This window comes from Lemur catta, chromosome 11, assembly GCF_020740605.2.
Source record: "Lemur catta isolate mLemCat1 chromosome 11, mLemCat1.pri, whole genome shotgun sequence".
Classification (NCBI taxonomy): Eukaryota; Metazoa; Chordata; class Mammalia; order Primates; family Lemuridae; genus Lemur; species Lemur catta.
In genome coordinates, this window is record NC_059138.1 from 11,907,126 (window position 1) to 11,926,220 (window position 19,095).

The 19,095-nt window shown below is 47.5% G+C and overlaps 1 protein-coding gene across 2 annotated transcripts; it reads right to left on the reverse strand.

The window, feature by feature from the left end:
• Positions 1–6,970: 6,970 nt before the first annotated feature.
• On the reverse strand, positions 6,971–17,418 carry RAB19 (RAB19, member RAS oncogene family). Of its 2 annotated transcripts, none has more exons than XM_045565281.1 (4): positions 17,284–17,418; positions 14,854–15,077; positions 12,477–12,660; positions 6,971–7,995 (listed from the first exon to the last, which is right to left on the reverse strand). In XM_045565281.1, the coding sequence occupies exons 2-4, from the start codon at positions 15,052–15,054 to the stop codon at positions 7,727–7,729; spliced, it is 654 nt and encodes a 217-aa protein (XP_045421237.1). In that variant the 5' UTR covers positions 15,055–15,077; positions 17,284–17,418; the 3' UTR covers positions 6,971–7,726. The 2 variants fall into 2 exon arrangements, with proteins under 2 accessions (XP_045421237.1, XP_045421238.1); XM_045565282.1 differs by lacking the exon at positions 17,284–17,418 and adding an exon at positions 16,922–17,153.
• Positions 17,419–19,095: the final 1,677 nt, after the last annotated feature.

Below are 19,095 nucleotides of genomic sequence, written 5' to 3' on the forward strand. Positions count from 1 at the left end.
TGCCCTGAACCAATCTCATCAAGCCTTTAGACTCACTTCCCCCAGACAGGGGATAGAGAGGCTAGAAGTTAACCTTGAAGAAACAGACAGATTCAAAATTCTAAAAGACAATGCTTGCACAAGGCCCCGGGTTCAATTCCCAGCAATAAAATTAAAATTAAACAAAATAAAAAAATAAAAAATAAAAGATAATGCCTTTTATCTTCAAACAGACGATGTCATAGGAAAAAAGTGGGGAGAGTAGAGGAACACGAGGGCTAAATGTAATGTGGAAAAACTTGACTGCATGCTGGATATTTATTTTTATTAATACTATTTTTAATTGACAAATCATAATTGTGTACCTTTTGGGGTACAATGTGTTGTTTTAGTATATGTATACAATTTTGAAATGATTAAATCAAATGAATTAACATATCCATCCGCTCTCTTATTTTTGTGGTCAGACATTTGAAATTTACTCTTAGCTACTTTGAAATATACATTGTTATTAACTTTAGCCACCACACCATGCAAGAGATCTATCAAGAACTTATTTCTCCTGTATGACTTAAACTTTGTACCCTTTGTCCAACATCTTCCCGTTCCCTCCCTCCCTACCCTGGGTAACCCCCTTCTACTCTCTGCTTCTATGTGTTTGACATTTTTAGATTCCACATATAAGTGGGATCAGGTGGTATTGTTTTCTGTGCCTGGCTTATTTCACTCAGCATAGTATCTTCCAGGTTTGTCCATGTTGCCACAAAGGACAGCATTTCCTTCTTTTTAATGGCTGAATGGTATTTTATTTGTGCATATATACATTTTCTCTATCCACTCATCTACTGATAGACACTTAGGTTGCTTCCGTATCTTACCTATTGTGAATAGTGCTGCAGTGAACATGGAAGTGCAGATGTCTCTTTGACATACTGATTTCAATTCCTTCAGTTATATACCCAGAAATAAGATTGTTGGATCATGTAGCTATATTTTTAGTTTTCTTGGGAAGCTCCATGACATTTTTCATAGTGGCTGTACTGATTTGCATTCACATCAACTGCATACAAAGGTTCCCTTTTCTCCACATCCTCACCAACACTTGTTACCTTTTACCTTTTTGATAATAACCATTCTGACAAGTGTGGGATCCTTTTTTTTTAAATTTACAAAAGGGTTTTAAAATCCCAAGATATATGGGACTGAATGTTAGATGATATTAAGGAATCACTGTAAATTTTCTTAGGTGTGATAATTGTATGTAGGAGAATATTCTTATTCTTAGGAAATACATACTAAACTTTTGGGGGGGCTGAACTATGGTATCTACTATATATCAAATATGGAAAAATTTTAACAAATTTTGAATCTAGGTATGTGGGTGATGGGAGTATAGATATTAAGTGTTATATTATTTCAATTTCTCTGTGTGTTTGAAATTTTTCATTATAAAAATTGGGAGAAAAATATTAGTTTTTCAGGTCCCACTAGGCATCTAGAATACAGTCAGGTAGGGCAGAGGCTTTGGGAAGCCATGCGGCCCATAGCAGCAGAAAGTGTCCCGACCAGCGGGGCATACAACGCAGGGGTGCGAGGAGGACTACCTGCTGCTGGTGAAAGAAAAGAGACAAGAGACACACAAAATGGGGGCAAGACAAGATTCTGATCAAGCCCCAAAATTTTATTGCTGGGTGGCTGCTTATATGCACTGTAACGGGGGAGGGCAGGAATAAGAACACGTGGCAGCTTCTGATAGGAGGAAGGGCGGTGATGTGATATGAGACGAGGGAGTGGGAGGGGTGTTACAGGCTTTGCGCGCGCTTTCTTTGTGCAAGAGGGAAGAAGAAGAAGTATGTAAGCTTAAGATGGCGCTTTGTATAAGATGGCGTTTTGCATAAGGCTAAGCTGGCTCCCAACAAGAAAGCACTGAGGAGCTGGGGAACTTTGAAGTTCCCAACCATCCACACACACACACACACACACACACACACACACCAGCTAATTTTTCTAGTTTTTTTTTTTTCAGTAGAGACCACGTCTTCCTCTTGCTCAGGCTGATCTCCGATTCCTGAGCTCCAGAGATCCTCCTGCCTCAGCCTCCCAGAGTGCTGGGATTACAGGCATCAACCACCATGCCTGACCCAAATTTATGTATTTTTTGTAGAGACAGGGTCTTGCTGTTGCTCAGGCTGGTCTCCACCTCCTGCTCTTGAACTTCTGAGCTCAAGCAATCCTCCCACCTCAGCCTCCCAAAGTGCTAGGATTACTGGCATGAGCCACCTCACCCCCGCAAAAGGCTCTTTAATAGGGCCAATTCATGTGGCCTTTGAGAAAACTGGATTCTTCTTTCCTTCTTCCATTTATTCATGAGCCCGGGGTGGCTGGGAGCACACTGTCAGAGGCCCTGCCCCAGTCTGGGGGGCTGGGGAGACTTCTGGAAGTCAGAATATCCTGGGCAAGTCCCAGCAATGGCCAGGGCACACTGGCCTGTTAGGAAAGAGAAAAGGTGAGCAGGGACATTGGGAGACCATTGGGTAGGAGGGAGAGAGAGGAAGGAAAGAGGAGAAGGCAGACATCACACCGAGGAGTTTGGAGTAGGTCCTTAGGACCCTGGAGAGCCGCAGAAGGGTCTTCATCAGGGGAACCATGTGATCAGCCTCCTTTGTTTGGGGTTCTCTGTCTGCTGGGTGGAGAATTCCCTGGCAGGAGCAAGACCTCTGGTAGGGGCTGTGGCAGAAATCCAGCCGAGAGATGTTGATGGTCAGCTAAGGCCATGGCCACGAGCAGATTTGAGAGCTATGCAGTTAGGACTGAAAAGACCCTGCAACTGATCAGATGCGAAAGATGCCGAGGAGGAGGGGTAGAGTTAGACACTGAGGTTTGTAGCTTAGACCACAGAATGGACAGTGTCATACCGAAGTCTGGAGCCAGGAAAGGGTGAGCAGCTTTGAGGGAAGGGCCCCAGTGATGACGCTGCCAGGGGACATAGTGGCCATGGGAGCCTGGAGCTCATGGGAGAGAACGAGGCTGTGGTGGGATGTGGGCGTCCTCAGCGCCCAGAGGGTCACAGAGGCCAAGGGAGTGTTTGTGAGAGCCCCTGGGGAAGGTGGTGGGGACGGGAGAGCAGCTACAGGACAGGCACAGGGTGAGGAGGGCCCAGGAGACTGAGGCGGAGGGGCCAGACGGCAGGAGGACAGCCGGAGTGTTAGGGAAGTCAAGGGTCAAGTTAAGATGGAGGCTGTCAGAACCACCCAATGCTGTCTGGAGAGAAGGAAAATAAGGACCAGGAAGCAAAGTGAGATTTAACAAGAGGTTGGAGATTTTGTTGAGAAGAATTTTAAAGGAAAAAGGAAGCTAGTTTGCGGTGGGTTAGAAGAAACCAAATTGAGGAACAGAGAAAGTCTCGAACACTCTTCCAGGAACAAGGTGAGAATATTTCAATAACACAAGGTAGGACCCTCTACAGAGGGAGTTTTTGAAGACCACATCTTGGTCAATGGATTTGTCAAGCTTAGGAGGGTCTGGCTGTGAAAATGGTGATGTTTTCAGAAAACCCTGGCTCTTCACCCCAAACCTATCCAGGCCTCAGTTGGCCTGAGATGGGCAGTCAGGTGCTGGGCTGACAGCTGTCCCCTCACTCTTTTCACTGTCCTGAGGTTCATAAGAGAGCCTGCGTCCCCCGGAGACTTTGGATTACACACCCACAGCAAAGTCAGAGTAAGATGGCGGAACCCCTGCGCCCAGCATTCCGAGGCCTCTCGGTAGGGTTCGGCATCACAAATAGCACAGCCTCTCCCCGTCAGTCCCACGTCCCTTTGATCCTATGCCTTGGAGAGCGTGCTGCAGTAACCACTTGTGATTTCATCTTAGAACCTGTCAGGAAACTAGTCTAGAAATGGTGTTCGTCAGACAGTGCTGCTAGCCGTGAAAGATCCTTTCGGGAGTCTGAACGGCACAGAGCTTGGAATAGGGGCAGGAAGGACTTCTCGGACCGTCCCTCTGAAGAGACACCACCCCAGAACTTCACACCCCGCACCATAACCCGTCCCTGGGCAAGCTGAGGGGCAGGGGCCAGCCTCAAGGCTGGACTACTCTTCAAGGCTGGACACGGGTGGTTCAGTGCTGCCTGCTCCATGGAAAGACAGGAAGTCTTCTGCCATCATCGCTTGTGAAGACAATGCTTTGACATATGCATTTTCAGGGGACAAAAGTTTTTCAAGAATTCCTTTATGTCATCAAAGAATATTTGTGGCAAGACATGGAATAAATAGAGAAGGGTTTTATTCTCAAGGGACTAGTAGGCCAGGGGGAAAATGCACCCCTTTGCCAACCCTTCCCAGGGGTAAAGCCTTAAATACCAAGTGAAGTGTTGAGACTGAGGTTTAGTTCTAGCCCCTCCCCCAATGTCTGCTGAATTATGAAGATGATGATTCCATATTGACTTTGTCTTGCTTTTTATACTTTTAAAGCATTTTTTTTTTTTTTGAGACAGAGTCTCACTTTGTTGCCCAGGCTAGAGTGCCGTGGCATCAGCCTAGCTCACAGCAACCTCAAACTCCTGGGCTCGAGCGATCCTCCTGCCTCAGCCTCCCAGGTAGCTGGGACTATAGGCATGCGCCACCATGCCTGGCTAATTTTTTGTTTCTATTTTTTAGTTGCCCGGCTAATTTTTTCTACTTTTTTTAGTAGAGATGGGGTCTCCCTCTTGCTCAGGCTGGTCTCGAACTCCTGAGCTCAAGTGATCCTCCCACCTTGGCCTCCCAGAGTGCTAGGATCACAGGCAAGAGCCACTGCTCCTGGCCACTTCTAAAGCATTTTGAAGGCTCTTCCTTTTTGCTCCTCACAAGAGTTCATTTAAACAACTGTATCTTCAAAGAGGTGTGTGACTTGCCCAAGGACACACAGTGACAAGAGCTGCAGTCCATGCCCAGGGGGTTGAGTCTCATACCATCACCATCACCATTCACCATAAGCCAGGCCTGCCCTAGTGGGTGACAATGAGCTGCCAGCACCTGCCTTGGCTTGTTGACTGAATAAGTGGGTGGGGCTGGGCACACACACTGCCAAGTCCGTGTACCCGAACACAGGGGGCTCTGTGTTGGTGACAGACTTCGGAAGTTGGTCTTTCCATTAGAAGCTGTCCTGGGTGGAGATGGTTTGGAGGAGGGAGGAAGTGCCCGTGGACAAGGCTGAGGTCACTCTCAGAACTTCAATGCAAGTTCCTAATATGAGCTTGGAAGCCAGGGTTCTGTAGCTGGTCTCATGGCTTCTCCTCTGTGAACAGAGTGAGGAGGAGGGTCCCGTTGGGAAGGGGCAGAAACTCCAGCAACGAGGTTGAGATGGAACTGCTGCTTGTTTAGTGGAGCTGCTCGGGTGGCCAGTGTCTGGTGTAGATGGAGCTCTCCCATCCCTGAGCCAGCTCTGGAACTGTCCCCTCGCACCCTGCACCGTGCAGCCATCTCTGTCCCCTCTTAACACCATCTCTGAGACCTAGAGTGAAAGATACCTGTGGATGGGAAAATAATCTGCCAGTGGAGCTGTCCCAGTGGGTGATCTCAGGGGTCACCATAAGGCCACCTTCTCCCCAGATGCCTTTCTCTCCCAGTGGCTTGAGTCCCAGCCTAGAGCTTTAGGTTAGTCTTTGATTCCCATTAACATGCAAATGCCTCAGGGAATACTAGTACTTCAGGCTGTCTTTGATCTCTGACCTCAGATCTCCTCCTGGGGGTGGAGGAAAGCAGGAAAGAGAGAGGTTTGCTGGCAGGAGGGCTGGAGTCTGCCAGAGTTGTCCCCACAGGTGAGCCTGGCAGGCCCATGTTCTGCTCAGTGCCCGTCCCTGGCCCCGTGCTGGGATTGGTACACACAGAACAGACTGGTTCACCCATTCCTCAGGAATAGACCAACCAACAGGGAATGAAGACTCTGTTGCAAGACAAGGAGTCTCTAGAAGGGACCTTAACTGGGAAGAACCAAGAGTGCTTCCTGACGGGGAGGAGCTGGGGACGCGCTGTCCACTCTTGAGCTTTGCCCTTGTCCTCTGTGGTTGGTTTAGTTTGCAGATGGGTCCCAAAGGACAGGATTTAAATTATGCCTCCTCCCTAGGACTCCTTGGGGACCAAGAACTGTCTGAGGAGCAGGAGGATAACGTGAGGCAAGGAAAGGACCAGCACAGGGTGGGGGAAGGGCAGCGGGAGGGCTTAGAAACGGGCTTCCTCTCTCGGGAGGCCAGTGGGGCCACGTCTGGGGCCGCGTGGGGCCCTAATGCCAGCCCGGGATGCCAAGAATGGAGCGGACGAGAGGACACGGGAAGGCCGAGGGTGTCAGGGGAGAGTGCCAGAATGCAGTTGGCACTTTTCTCCTGCACTGGAGTTGGCAACCAAGGGATCATTCATTCCCCATGGGCCCTGCACAACTTCTGACGCTCAGGGCAGCCCAGTAAACAGCAGTGAGCAGGGTTCATCCTCCTGGAGTCCTGCCAGGTGGACGTCCACTGCTCCCAGTGGGCCCAGACCTCAGGGCCCAAAGGGGCTCCCTTGCCCACTACCTGCCACCTGCCCTGAAGTCCCCTAACACAGACCCAGGGATGGGGGTGCCTAATGCCTTCTAGTCTCTTCTTATGTTTTTAGTTCTGAAAGCTGGGGTTACCCTGCCCCCAGCAGGCTCCAGCCGCCCTCTGGCCACACTTTGGAGAAGGGCAGTGCAACACTGGTTTGATATTCATGTATGAGCCAATTTAATTTCAACTCAGAAATGATTTGTGATCCAGCAGATAATTTGATGTTTTAAAAATTGTAGGTTGGGCATGGTGGCTCACGCCTGTAATCTTAGCACTTGGGTGGCCAAGGCAGGAGGATCACTGGAGCCCAGGAGTTCCAGACCAGCCTGAGGCAAAATAGCGAGACCCGTTTCTACAAAAATTTAAAAAAATAGCCAGGTGTAGTGGCTCATGTCTATAGTCCCAGCTACTTGGGAGGTTGAAGCGAAGGATCACCTGAACCCAGGAATTCAAGGTTCTACAGTGTGCTATGATCGTGCCACTGCATTCCAGGCTGGGTGACAGAGCGAGAGCCTGTTCTGTCCCCTGACCCCCAAAGAAAGAAAGAAAGAAAAATTGTAGGCATCTCTTATATCCCCAGAAGGGTGGCCAAATCAGCCCCACTCGGATAAAGTGAAATCCAATTCTAACTCCATGAGAGGGTTCCTGACCGTCTGGCAAGATGGCATGTCCAGTGTTTATGTCAAAAGGCCTTGCTCCCCAAAGTGAACACCTGAGTGAACGCCAGGAAACAAAGTGACAATAGCATCTTGGCTTCTCATTGCAGGCTCTTGTCCCATCCTCCCTGCTTGCACTGTTTCAAACTGCTCCAGAACATTCCAGACATTCTCCCCACCTCTTGATTGATATCCCTCCTCCCTTCTTTCCATCAGGCAAGAAGCAAAATTCAGTAGGAAGCAGGGAAAGTGCTGGGGAGACAGAAAGGGAAAGGGGAGAAGCTCACAGCTCGTCCTCCCACGCCCATGCCTGCAGGCCTGGTTTCACCAGGAACCGAGGAAAATGACGACGTCAGCTTTCCTCAGAGTCAGGCTATGACTCGTGGGTGCTGCCCCACCAGGCAGGAAGGATTAGGGACAAGCAGTGAGACTGCACCTGGGTCTGAGGCGCAGCTCGGGAGACATGAGGCTTTCTGGCTACCTTTTGTTTCAGAGATGGCCTCTTTGGTGGGCGAGACTGGCCGCGTGAACATGCTCAGCAGGTGCAGTGGGTCTTCTCACTTGGCCCCTGGGCCATCAGAACAGGGCTGGAGTCCAGGGGGAGGCTGCCCAGGGCACTCTCCCCGAACAGGTGCAGGCTGTTGCGGGCGATCAGCTCCCTGGCCATGAGCACGAAGACTTCGTCTATGTTCTTGGACTCCTTGGCAGATGTCTCCAAGACGGCCAGGAGGCCGTATTTCTCAGCCAGCGTGCAGGCATCCTCAAACAGGACGTGCCGCTTTTCCCAGAGGTCAGATTTGTTTCCTGGAAGTAACACATAAGCAGATATCGCACTGAGTAACTTAATCTGATTGTTTCAAAATGAACTTTAACAAGAGCATTTTGGTCTGCAATGGGCATGCATGCATTATTCACAAATAGTAAGAGGGGCAAATTTCCTGAAAATTAAACCATTAATGAATGGAAACGGAGCCATTTTCTTCATTTGCTGTTCTGGAAGATCTTTAGGAACTGTGAGGAATGGGCCGAGGTGTGTGTGTTATTGGCTGGCATAGTGGAGCCCTTGCATTCTTTGCATGGACTGTCATTCCTCCCTTCTGAGTTTGTCAAGGTGCAGGAGTGTCTCTCTCAGTCTTCCCTCTTCTTCCTTCAAATCTTGCTCACTCTGTGGTCCAGGCTGGAGTGCAGTGGTGCCCTCACAGCTCACTGCAGCCTCGAATTCCTGGGCTCAGGTGATCCTCCTGCCTCAGCCTCCCAAGTAGCTGGGACTACAGGTGTGCACCACCACATCTGGCTAATTTTTCTATTTTTTTTTTTTTTTTGAGACAGAGTTTCACTTTGTTGCCTGGGTTAGAGTGCCGTGGTGTCAGCCTAGGTCACAGCAACCTCAAACTCCTGGGTTCAAACAATTCTACTGCCTCAGCCTCCTGAGTAGCTGGAACTACAGGCGTGCGCCACCATGCCTGGCTAATTTTTTCTATATTTTTAGTTGTCCAGCTAATTTCTTTCTACTTCTAGTAGAGATGGGGTCTCGCTCTTGCTCAGGTTAGTCTTGAACTCCTGAGCTGAAGCAATCCTCCCCTCTGGGACTCCCAGAGTGCTAGGATTACAGGTGTGAGCCACCGTGCCTGGCCTGATGTGTACTTTATATATGTTAGTATGTCCTAATAAAAAAAGATTAAAAACAACTTTCCCATAGTCACAGCCAACAACCTGCTCAGTGACACAGCTGGACTTAGACGATCTCCAAAGAAGTTTAAATCCAAGAATGTTTTCAGTGGACATTACCACACTTGGTATTGCGGTAGGCTGAAAACTGGTCCCCAGATAGATCAGGTTCTAATCTCTGGGAAGGTTATTCTGGATTAGCCAGGCAGGCCCTAAATGCCATCATGTGTAGAGGCAGTCTTAACCCCACACAGGGAGGGGAGAGTGGTATGAAGACAGAGGCAGACAACACCCAGGAATGCTGACAGCCTCCGAAGCTCAACGATGCATGGAACAGGTCCTCCTCTAGAGCCTCCAGAGGAGCAAGGCTCTGCTGACACCTTAATGTCAGCCCAGTGATACTGATTGCAGACTTGTGGCTTCCAGAACAGTGAGAGAACAAACCTCTGCTGTTGTCAGCGTCCCTGCTTGTGGTCATGGTTACAGCAGCCACAAGAGACTCATACAGGTACGCACCTTCCAAAGAACTATATGCCTGTTTGTAGCCAGGGAGGTTGAAGCTCAGGGCCATGTGCTGCTTCCAGAGGAAAGGTATGAGAGCCCCTTGTGGAGGAAGGGATGAGGTAAGGGTCTGGCCTGACCACTACATCCCTCCCTGACCTGTGGATTCCAACTTTACAACCCGCTCCGCCCACCTGCCCCTCCGCCATAGCCAATCCACAGGCCTGCCTGGGTGAGCCCAGCGCCCGGAGGGAGGGAAAGAAGCTGACGCTGGCTAAGTGTATGGTGTCGGCACCCAGAGACGGACGGCCTCTGCCCCTAGGAAGGGTTTCTTCATCTCGTTAGGGAGGCAAGAGAGACACGCAGAACGTTGAACAGCGATACAAGAACTTACCAATCAGAGAAAGGCCACAAAATGATACACACTAAGGACCAGGTGAATGGCATAAGTTGTCAGTCGTACAGGTGTACACTCCCTTATCAGCAATCCCCAAACCCAAAAACCTCTGAAACCCCTAAGATTTTTGGCAATTCATTTGATAATGAAATCTGACCTAACTGGCCATTTGAAGTTTTTATTCAACCCACTTTATATGACTATCCATACACGTGACTGCATAGACAGTAATGTATTTGGCCATGGATTTCGGTCTGGATCCTGCTGTGGGCCTTACGTAACATAGAATGCATGCTTCTAAAGTCTGACAAACTCTGAAATATTTGGGTCTCAGGGTTCTTGTTGAGAGATTGCAAATCTGTAAATAGAATAGGAGTTTGAGTGGAAACTTAGGCTGAGATCCCAAGGGGCAAATATCAGAGGCTGAAGAAAGTTAGGAGACAGAATATCCAGTATAACCTACAGAAAGAAGCTGGCTCCTGAAGCCCTTACTCGGAGGGAGGGTATAAAGGAGTTGAGAGGTCAGACCAGAACAGAGGGGGATGAGAGAAAGGCAGGCAGCCAGCCACACCCAGGAAGAAAGCAGGGCTCGGTCACCAAGTGCTTCATCAGCCATGTTGAGGAATTCGTGTGTTTTCTTGAGGGCAATGGGGAAAAATAAAAAGATGTATTTTTTAAATTTCTGGTATTATAGCAGAGATGGGCTCTCTGGTCTTGAACTCCTGGCCTCCAGAGATCCTGCCTCCTCAGCCTCTGGAGTAGCTGGGACTATAGCCATGAGCCACCACATCTGGCATCACGGAGGATTTTAAACAGGGACATTATGGAGGAGCTGGTCCTCCCGGGAAGGGCTGGCAGAGGAAGGGTGTGGCACAAATCAACTGTGCCCAGTGGATCATCCATATGGGGGCGAAGTGGCTGCCAGGGGCTGCGGGTAAACTTTTGAGACAGAAAGAGACACTTGCATGAAGAAATGTGGAGACAGAATAGGGAAAATGTAGTAAAGGTGCAGGGACACTTCTGTGAGGGAGCACCACAGTTAACTTTTTCGGGTTCAGGTGAGGAGGCCGCCGAGAGAAAACAGGAGGCCTTGGGACCAGACACCTCAGAAACTGGAAGACTGAGGCACCTCCAGATTACCTTTGGGGGCACTTCCAGAACCAATTAAGAAGTGGGGCAGAGACGGTTGTTATGAAAGACAGACTGGGGCGTAAATACCAAGAAAACATAGTGAGATTAAGCCCTGCAGGGTGTTGGCATTCGTTACCCATCTGTTTCCCCAGAGTAATTAGTAGCTAAGGGCGGGCGTCTGGCAGAGCCAGTTGGGAGGCTGGGCCGGGGACAGGGTGCTGCCTGGGAAGACAGGTCCGGGGGAGCACCGCCAGGCAGGGCAGCTTTCCACGCAGGCCTAGAGGCCCTGAGGAGCAGCTGCCTCCAGTGCCTCCTGGGGACACGTGGGAATCTAACGGAAAGGCAGATCCAGTCCCCATTCCCGGGGAAGCCTCGCGTGGCTTAGAACGGCTTCATTCCCTCCGTGGGATGTGTTTCTACACCTGCTCTGCCCTTCTCCGAAAGCTACCGTTGCTGGGGTTCCTTCCGCCCCTGGAGGTCACAGGCTGCCCCTGCCTGCCCACCCAGCACCCCCCGTATATCACGGCAGAGCTCTCTTTGCTCTACTAGGAAATAACAGCTTCCTTTTACTGAGTTCTTAGCACTGTAAATGCTCTATATATGTTACCTTATTTAATCCTTTCAACTCAACAGTACCTTTGGAACAGGCACTATAATACCAGTTTTACAGATGAGGAAGCAGACATTTAGAGAGTAAGTAAAAAGCCCAAGTTCAGACAGGAAGGACAGAGAGAGAGATTTGAACCTAAATCTGCCTGACTCCAAAGTTCAGAGCTGTCCAGACCTGCACTTTACAAACTTTCACTTGCATGTGAATTGCGCTAGGATCGATCCTGTTAGAAGAATCTCATTCAGCAGCTCTGGGATGGGACCTGAGACCTTGCACTTTTAACAAACTCCAAAGTGATGCTGATGTTGCTGGTCCGTGGACCAAACTTGGAGTAGCGAGAGCCTAAACCAAGTTGCCACAATTAAGCAGGCACTCGGTGAACAGTAGTGTACTTATGAGCCAGGACAAGCCAGGCCTGCGTGCAAAACTAAAACTACAGAGAAGTGGAAGAAACATTACATTTTTCTAAATGTACAGTAGGATTGCTCATGTTCCAAGCTGTTCATTTACTTTGTGTCATCGAAGTTTCTGTTAATTTTGACGTTAGTTTGTTGTTAATATTTGCTTAGGCTCCAAAAGGGCGTAAGTAGTCATTCAAGGATATAGCCAGGATATAGCCATTCATCCTAATGGCTTCCTGGGATTTGGAGCCACTTGACTTGCTAACATCAGACTTCAACAGTACCTCCTCCTGTGCTGTCCACACAGCCCAGGGGCACAGAATGCACTGGGGTGCCTGGACCCCTTCCTGGATCTCTCCAGTGAGAATCTCAAGGGGGCGGACCTTGAAATCTGTATTTTTAACAAGTTCACACCATCCCACTGTCACTCTCAAGTGAATCTGATGGGAATTTCTGAGCGAGGCACTTTCTGAGGTCCCATCCACTGCTTGCACTTTTAAGATATCATTTTCTACTGCCATCGAAAACATCGGCAGGGAGGAGTAAAGAAAAGTTAAACACTTTGACAACGCCCTACCGATCAGCATAACGACCAAGTTAGCTGCTCCGTATTTCTCTATCTCGTGAATCCAGTGAGGGACGGACTCGAAGGTGGACCGCCGGGTGAGGTCGTAGGCGATGATGGCCGCGTGGGCGCTGCGGTAGTAGCTCTGGGTGATGGTGCGGAAGCGCTCCTGGCCAGCGGTGTCCCACACCTGCATCTGGAGAGGACAGGAAAGAGATTCACACCAGGAATTCCCGTGCGTGATAGGAACTCGTTGACCTGAAGCATCTTAAAAATACAGTTTCCCGGGTCTCCCGTCTTGATATTCAGACTCAGTAGGTCTGGGGTGGGGCGCAGGAACATTCTTTCCATTGCTCCCTGGGTGATCTGGCTGTCCTTTCAGGTTTGGGAACCGCCACCTAAGGGACACTTCCCTCAGAGAAGTGGACCCCTTTTATCCTGGGGTCTTGTATTCTTCTGACTTTTCACCTCAGTCATCCCTTGTGCCAGATTTTGGGGGCCTGCCTATTGGCGTGAATACGGGCAAAGCATTGGCTGAAGTGTTTTGATTTTAAGGGACCGCTCCAACTGTTTATGTGTAGGCATTCCTCATAATAACACCTTCCAAATTACTATCCCAAGCAGTAGCACCAATTTATACACCCTCCAACACTGAGGGTGTCATCTTCTTTATTCTCTCACACTATTTATACAAAATTTATTTTTTAAAACGAAAGTTTGCAAACATACACGAAACTAGAGAGAATAGAAAAACGAACCCTTGTACACCCAGATTCAATAATTATTGAGATGTTTGCCACTTGCTTCGTCTAGCCTTTTCTGCTGATTTCTTTGAGATACTGTGTTAAAGCAAATCCCAGACTTCATGTCATTTCATCTGGACTCCCATCAATACACATCCCTACATAAATGGACACTTCTTTCATAACCACAGTACCATTATCACTGATAATAAACTTTTTAACAATTCCTTGTTATCATCTAATAACCAGACCATATGAAAATTTTCCTGATAGTCTCCAAAATGTCTTTTTACAGTTGTTTTTCCCAAACTGTTTGGGATTCCCGAAATCCCAAGTGAGATCCATTTATTACATTTTCACCAACACCTTTAGATCTTTTCTGTTTTGTTTCATTTTTTTTGAGACAGAGTCTCACTTTGTTGCCCGGACTAGAGTGCCGTGGCGTCAGCCTAGCTCACAGCAACCTCAAACTCCTGGGCTTAAGCGATCCTCCTGCCTCAGCCTCCCGAGTAGCTGGGACTATAGACATGCACCACCACATCCGGCTAATTTTTTCTATATATTTTTAGTTGTCCAGATAATTTCTTTCTGTTTTTTTTTTTTTTTTTTAGTAGAGACAGTGTCTCACTCTTGCTCAGACTAGTCTTGAACTCCTAAGCTCTCAAACGATCCTCCCACCTCGGCCTCCCAGAGTGCTAGGATTACAGGCATGAGCCACCACGCCCAGCCCAATCTTTTCTAATCAAATTGGTAAAAGATATAGTATCTCACTGTTATTTTAATTTGCACTTCTTTAATTAAGACTGAAGATGGGCATCTTTATATGTATTTATGTGTTAGTTCTCATATAATTTGTGAAAAGCAGTTTTGTCCAATCTGTGAACTGCCAACTTTTTAAATTTAGTTGTTGGTCTTTTTTCTTAGATATTTATAAGCTCTTCACATTAATTATCCCAGCCAGATGTGGTGGCTTATGCCTGTAATCCCAGCACTTTGGGAGGCTGAGGCAAGACTATCGCTTGAGTCCAGGAGTTTGAGACCAGCCTGGACAACATACAGACCCCATCTGTAGAAAAAAAAAAAAAAATTAGCCAGGTGTGGTGGCATGCACCTTTAGTCCTAGCTACTTGGGTGGCTGAGGCAGGAGGATTGTGTGAGCTCGGGAAGGGTTGAGGTTGCAGTGAGCTGTGATGACACCACTGCACTCCAGCCAGGGGCGACAGAGCAAGACCCAGTCTCAAAAAAAAAAGAAAAGAAAAGAAATTATCCTTTATCCCTTTGTCAGTTCCATATATGCAAATATTTCTTTCCAGTTTATCATTCATCTTTTGATTTTGTTTATGGCATCTTTTGAATATGTAGAAAATTTGACCTTTATATAGGTTACATAGAAATGTGTAAATAAATTTGGCCTTTATAGTTAGATTTAACAATATTTCCCCTTGTGGCTTCTGGGGTCATGTCGTGTCTTAAGGGGCTGATTTTCGCATTCCACAATCATAAAAATAAATACTCCCTTGTTTTCTTTTGGCACTTTTATGATTCCTTTCATGTTTTACGTTGGCATCTTCTATCACTCAGCCATGTGTTCCCGAGTTGAAAACTCTGGCTGAAAGATGTGGAACCAGCCCCGGTGCCCTTCTGACCTTCACTTTCTTGCCATCGATCTCAAGGGAGCGCACGGTGAAATCTACCCCAATTGTGTTCTGCTGTGTCTCGGTGTAGACCCCAGACTTGAAATGCTGCACCACACACGTCTTCCCCACATTGGAATCCCCAATGAGGATAATCTTGAACAAATAGTCAAAGTTCTCATCTTCTGCCCTGGCTGAGCTGGAGAACTGCATGGCTCTTGCCACCTAGAAAAGACCTAGGAAGAAAGGAAGGAATTCAGCTTCTCTTTAGTGAGCACCTACCAGCCACCAGGCACTGGGGATCCAGTGGAAGAAGACAAGACACAGTACTGATATCCTCAGGGGAGAAAGATGCTAATGACTGGTCAGGCACAGGGGAGTTGCCCCCACAAGCCCACACCTGCCCTAGGTGTGTTGACATTACTTTAGAGGTGCCCGCAGAATGAAGAGGTTCTACTGTCATTCTCTAGTGGGCCCAGTAGACAGTCACTATCAGATAAAAGCATTGATGAAACCCTAGTCCTGGAGCCTAGGTGCCCCATGCTCCATCAGAGTGCCCAGAGAGCAGGAGGATGGTGAGGAGATGGCCACAACACTGACTCAACTGCCTTTGGAGGACCTGCCTGTGTTGATGCCTGCGTCGATCTCACATGGGGAGTCTTCTAGAAGAACTACCAGAAGACTGACAGCTCAGGCAACCAGTAACAAGAACCAACAAGATTTGACTGTTAAGTCAGTTTGGGGATGAGTGATGCTGCATTTTTATTCTGGTTGGCATCTAATTTTTCTTGACCAGGAAGTCAGGATTTTGAGAAGATTCAAAATTAAAACTGGGTTAGAATGTTATGAGAGCCAGGCACTGTGGGAGGCCAAAGCAGGGATTGCTGGAGCCCAGGAATTTTGAGACTAGCCTGGGCAACATAATGAGACCCTCCTTCTTACCAAAAAAAACGTTATGGCATATTTTGCCATAGGTTAGAAATAATGTCACTGTTTCTTATGACAGTATTTCCTAAACAGATTATCAGAAATATCTGAGGAGATCATTAAAAAATACATTCCTGGAGCCCACCCCAGAAGTGTTTTTTTTAAAAACAATAAAAAAACAAAAATAAAAACTCTTTCTCTCACTCTCTTGCCACCTCCCTAGGTGATTCTGATGACCATCCAGGTTTGGAAAACAGTAATCAACACAATTCCCCACCTGAAACTTTATTCCCACCTTTAGCAGCCCTGCTTATATATCCACCTATGCTTAAATATTTTTGCTCACAAGGAGCTCACTACCACCTGAAAAAAATGCCACTTTGCACTGGGCAGCTCTCCCTTCTGTGGGGTTGAAACCTGCCTCCCTGGGGTTTGCATCTGCGGAGCCCAGTGCTATGCTCACTCTGCCAGGACACGTCAAATTCCCATTCCACATGACAGCCCGTCAGACATTTGGAGCAGCAAGCATATCCCCTCAAGGCAAATGTCCCCAGTCACTTTAACTGCTCTTCATATGATATTGTCTTAGGTCTGTTCATCAAATAGCTGGTGTAAGTAACTGAAACCGTACCCCATCTGATGATTAAATGCGATGCACTGCAAACCACTCCTGCGCTGTAACACCCTTCTTCATTTCCCCCCGTTTTACTCTTTGGTTCTCTCTGAAGCCATAGAAAAGGGCAAGTCTATATCATCATACAAAGTCAAATGCACACAAATATCCAGTCTGCAAGTAAAAACCCAGGCCTTTAAAGGGATGAAGCAGGATTCCATACCTCTTGTGGAGGCCTCTGAAATCACATATGGCTAAATGATCCAGCAGACAAGAGACATAATCAAACCACTTTTTCCCCCCTCTGACTTTTCAACTAAATAAAGTCATTCCACTTCCGGTGCCTTATCACTGTAACTTGAGCTGAGATCCTATTTCCACGTCTTCCCTGCCTGCGCCACCCCTCCCCGCCACTCCCAAAGACTTTCACAAAAGCCCCCTTTAACTCAGCCTGCTGAGAAACAAGCAGCGTCCATCCGGGTGCCGACCTTCCGTCCTGCAACCTGCAGCCTTCGCCTTCCTGGTCCACCTGTTGCTTACCTGCCTCGCTGTCTCTCACCCCTGGCTAGCAAGCCGGTAATGCTTTCTTTTTTTCCTGCTTTTTCTTTTCAGACCTCTCTGCCCCTTCTTCCTCCTGCCTCACTGCGTGGTGGGAAGTGTAGTTCTGGCCTCAGGTGTCAGGTTTGTGGCCTGAGAAAGCGAAAGGAAGGCGCAATTCCTCCCCGTCCCCTGGACCTGCAGCTGCCGCAGGGTTCAAAGCGCCAGGTGAGGCGCTGGCTGGCTTTGCCACCCAGCATCGGTCAGCCTAGCAGAAAGCCCTGCCGAAAGGGAATAGCCGGTTCCCACAGCCAATACCAACCGATATTAAGTTGCCTCTGTCCCTTTCTTCTGTTAATACCTACCTTTTCTTGTGCATCCTTCACTCTAAATTTTTCCTGGTGTCCCTTGTTTGGCTGTGCTGAAGGTGGTTAGTTGAGAGAACATCAACTTAAAAGGAAGATCTAGATCTGAGTCTTGAGTAATTTAATTGTTTTGCAGATTTGAATACCTCTTTTTGAAGAGTCACTGAGAGAAAGGAAGTGATGCAAAAAGAAGGCAAAAAAAGAAAACAACTAAAAGAACTCAGAAGGGGTATGGGAAGAAAGAGCTGAAAAAAACCTGTTTCACTCCCTCAAAAATACTACCACAGAGGGAAGGTTAATTTCTAGGTCTGAGGAAACCCAGAGGTTATCAGTCCCCAATGCTGGCAGCAGAAACATAAAGCTGAGGTGACTTTTCCTTTACTACTTTCCCACCACAGAGTCTAGAACAGTAACTGCTTCTCCATGCTTATCAGAGGGACTGGATTTTCTCCACTAGGCAGGATGCGACGTGTAGGCAGTTTATGCAGCGTTATAGGCTCAAATAAGTAGAATAGAAACAGAAACATCCCGACTAATAAACTATTTAGATGGGTATTAGTGTTTTCAAATTGTAAGCTGAGACTGATGAAGGAGTCATGAAATCAATTTTAGCGGTTTGCAACCAGCATCTTTACAGGAAGAGATTCGGAAAAAAATTTCAGAATGTGTCCCATGTCGTAACATATGCATGTTGTACTGGGGTGGTGTGAGTGTATTTCTTACTGCAGTTTGGGGTCCAAAAAGTTTGAGAAGCACTGAAACAGAGGACGAGTTAGTCACTGTTCAAGAATACTGTTTCTGCGATTTCTTCAGATGCCGTTTAAAATATTTGTCTTACCCCAAATTCCATTTACACGTTAATTTTCAGGACCCTCTCTTTTGGGTAAGATAAACTCAATGAAAGCAGGTAGAGCCAGAAAACAAAAGTTACTACTAAATACTGCTGCAGACTGTCATTTCTGTGACTTAAAAACGAATGTAGGTCAAGATCCACCCCAAATGTGTGAACAAGGCAGGAAATCCAACCTGTTAGGTGTCAGGGGCATGAGGTTCGGTGTCCAGATGTTTCCTTTCTTCTGGTAACAGTTACGGTTAAAAACAAAAAGGTCTGCTTACTCAGACCCAGCACTTGGAGAGCATCTAGAGGTAGAAATCAGATGTTAAAATGTCAGACGGTTATGGAAGTCAAGGAGAGAGAGATGTGCCTCTCCCCACCTGACCCCTCTCTACCAAGTCGCTGTAAGTACAAAGAGCATAGCCTGGGCTATGGGGAAAAGGCATTCTGACCTGAGTGGTCTGACACAGGTTATATACATAAATACATACATGCACACACATACATATATGTACATATAACTGGCTCCATGAGCAACAATGCCTTTTGTAGTTCTCTTATGTTTCCAGTTCCCAGGCCGGTAAGATTTGTTGACCAGAACTTTGTAATTTTCTGTTTTGCTGATCCCCTTCCTTTTGAGTTGTTTTTCAGAAACAGCAGACCCTCCTTACAATAACAGGATAACCACAAGCCCTTACACTACCCAGTTGTTCAGAGAAGTCAAGATAAGTGGCATTCCACCACGAATCTAGCCCAAGGACCTGCTGAGGAACCTACTCCCCCAACCTGCATGGGCACAAGACCAAAAGGATGACCAATATTAATACCTCATTCTTTATACTACTAAATACTCTGTGGGAGGGGCTTATCCACCAGTTTTTGGTCATGCAATGTACGTGCCAGTGTGATTTCTCACTGCACTTGTGTGCCTGACATGACACCCCAAACATGTATTGATGCTTACTCACTTCATACAT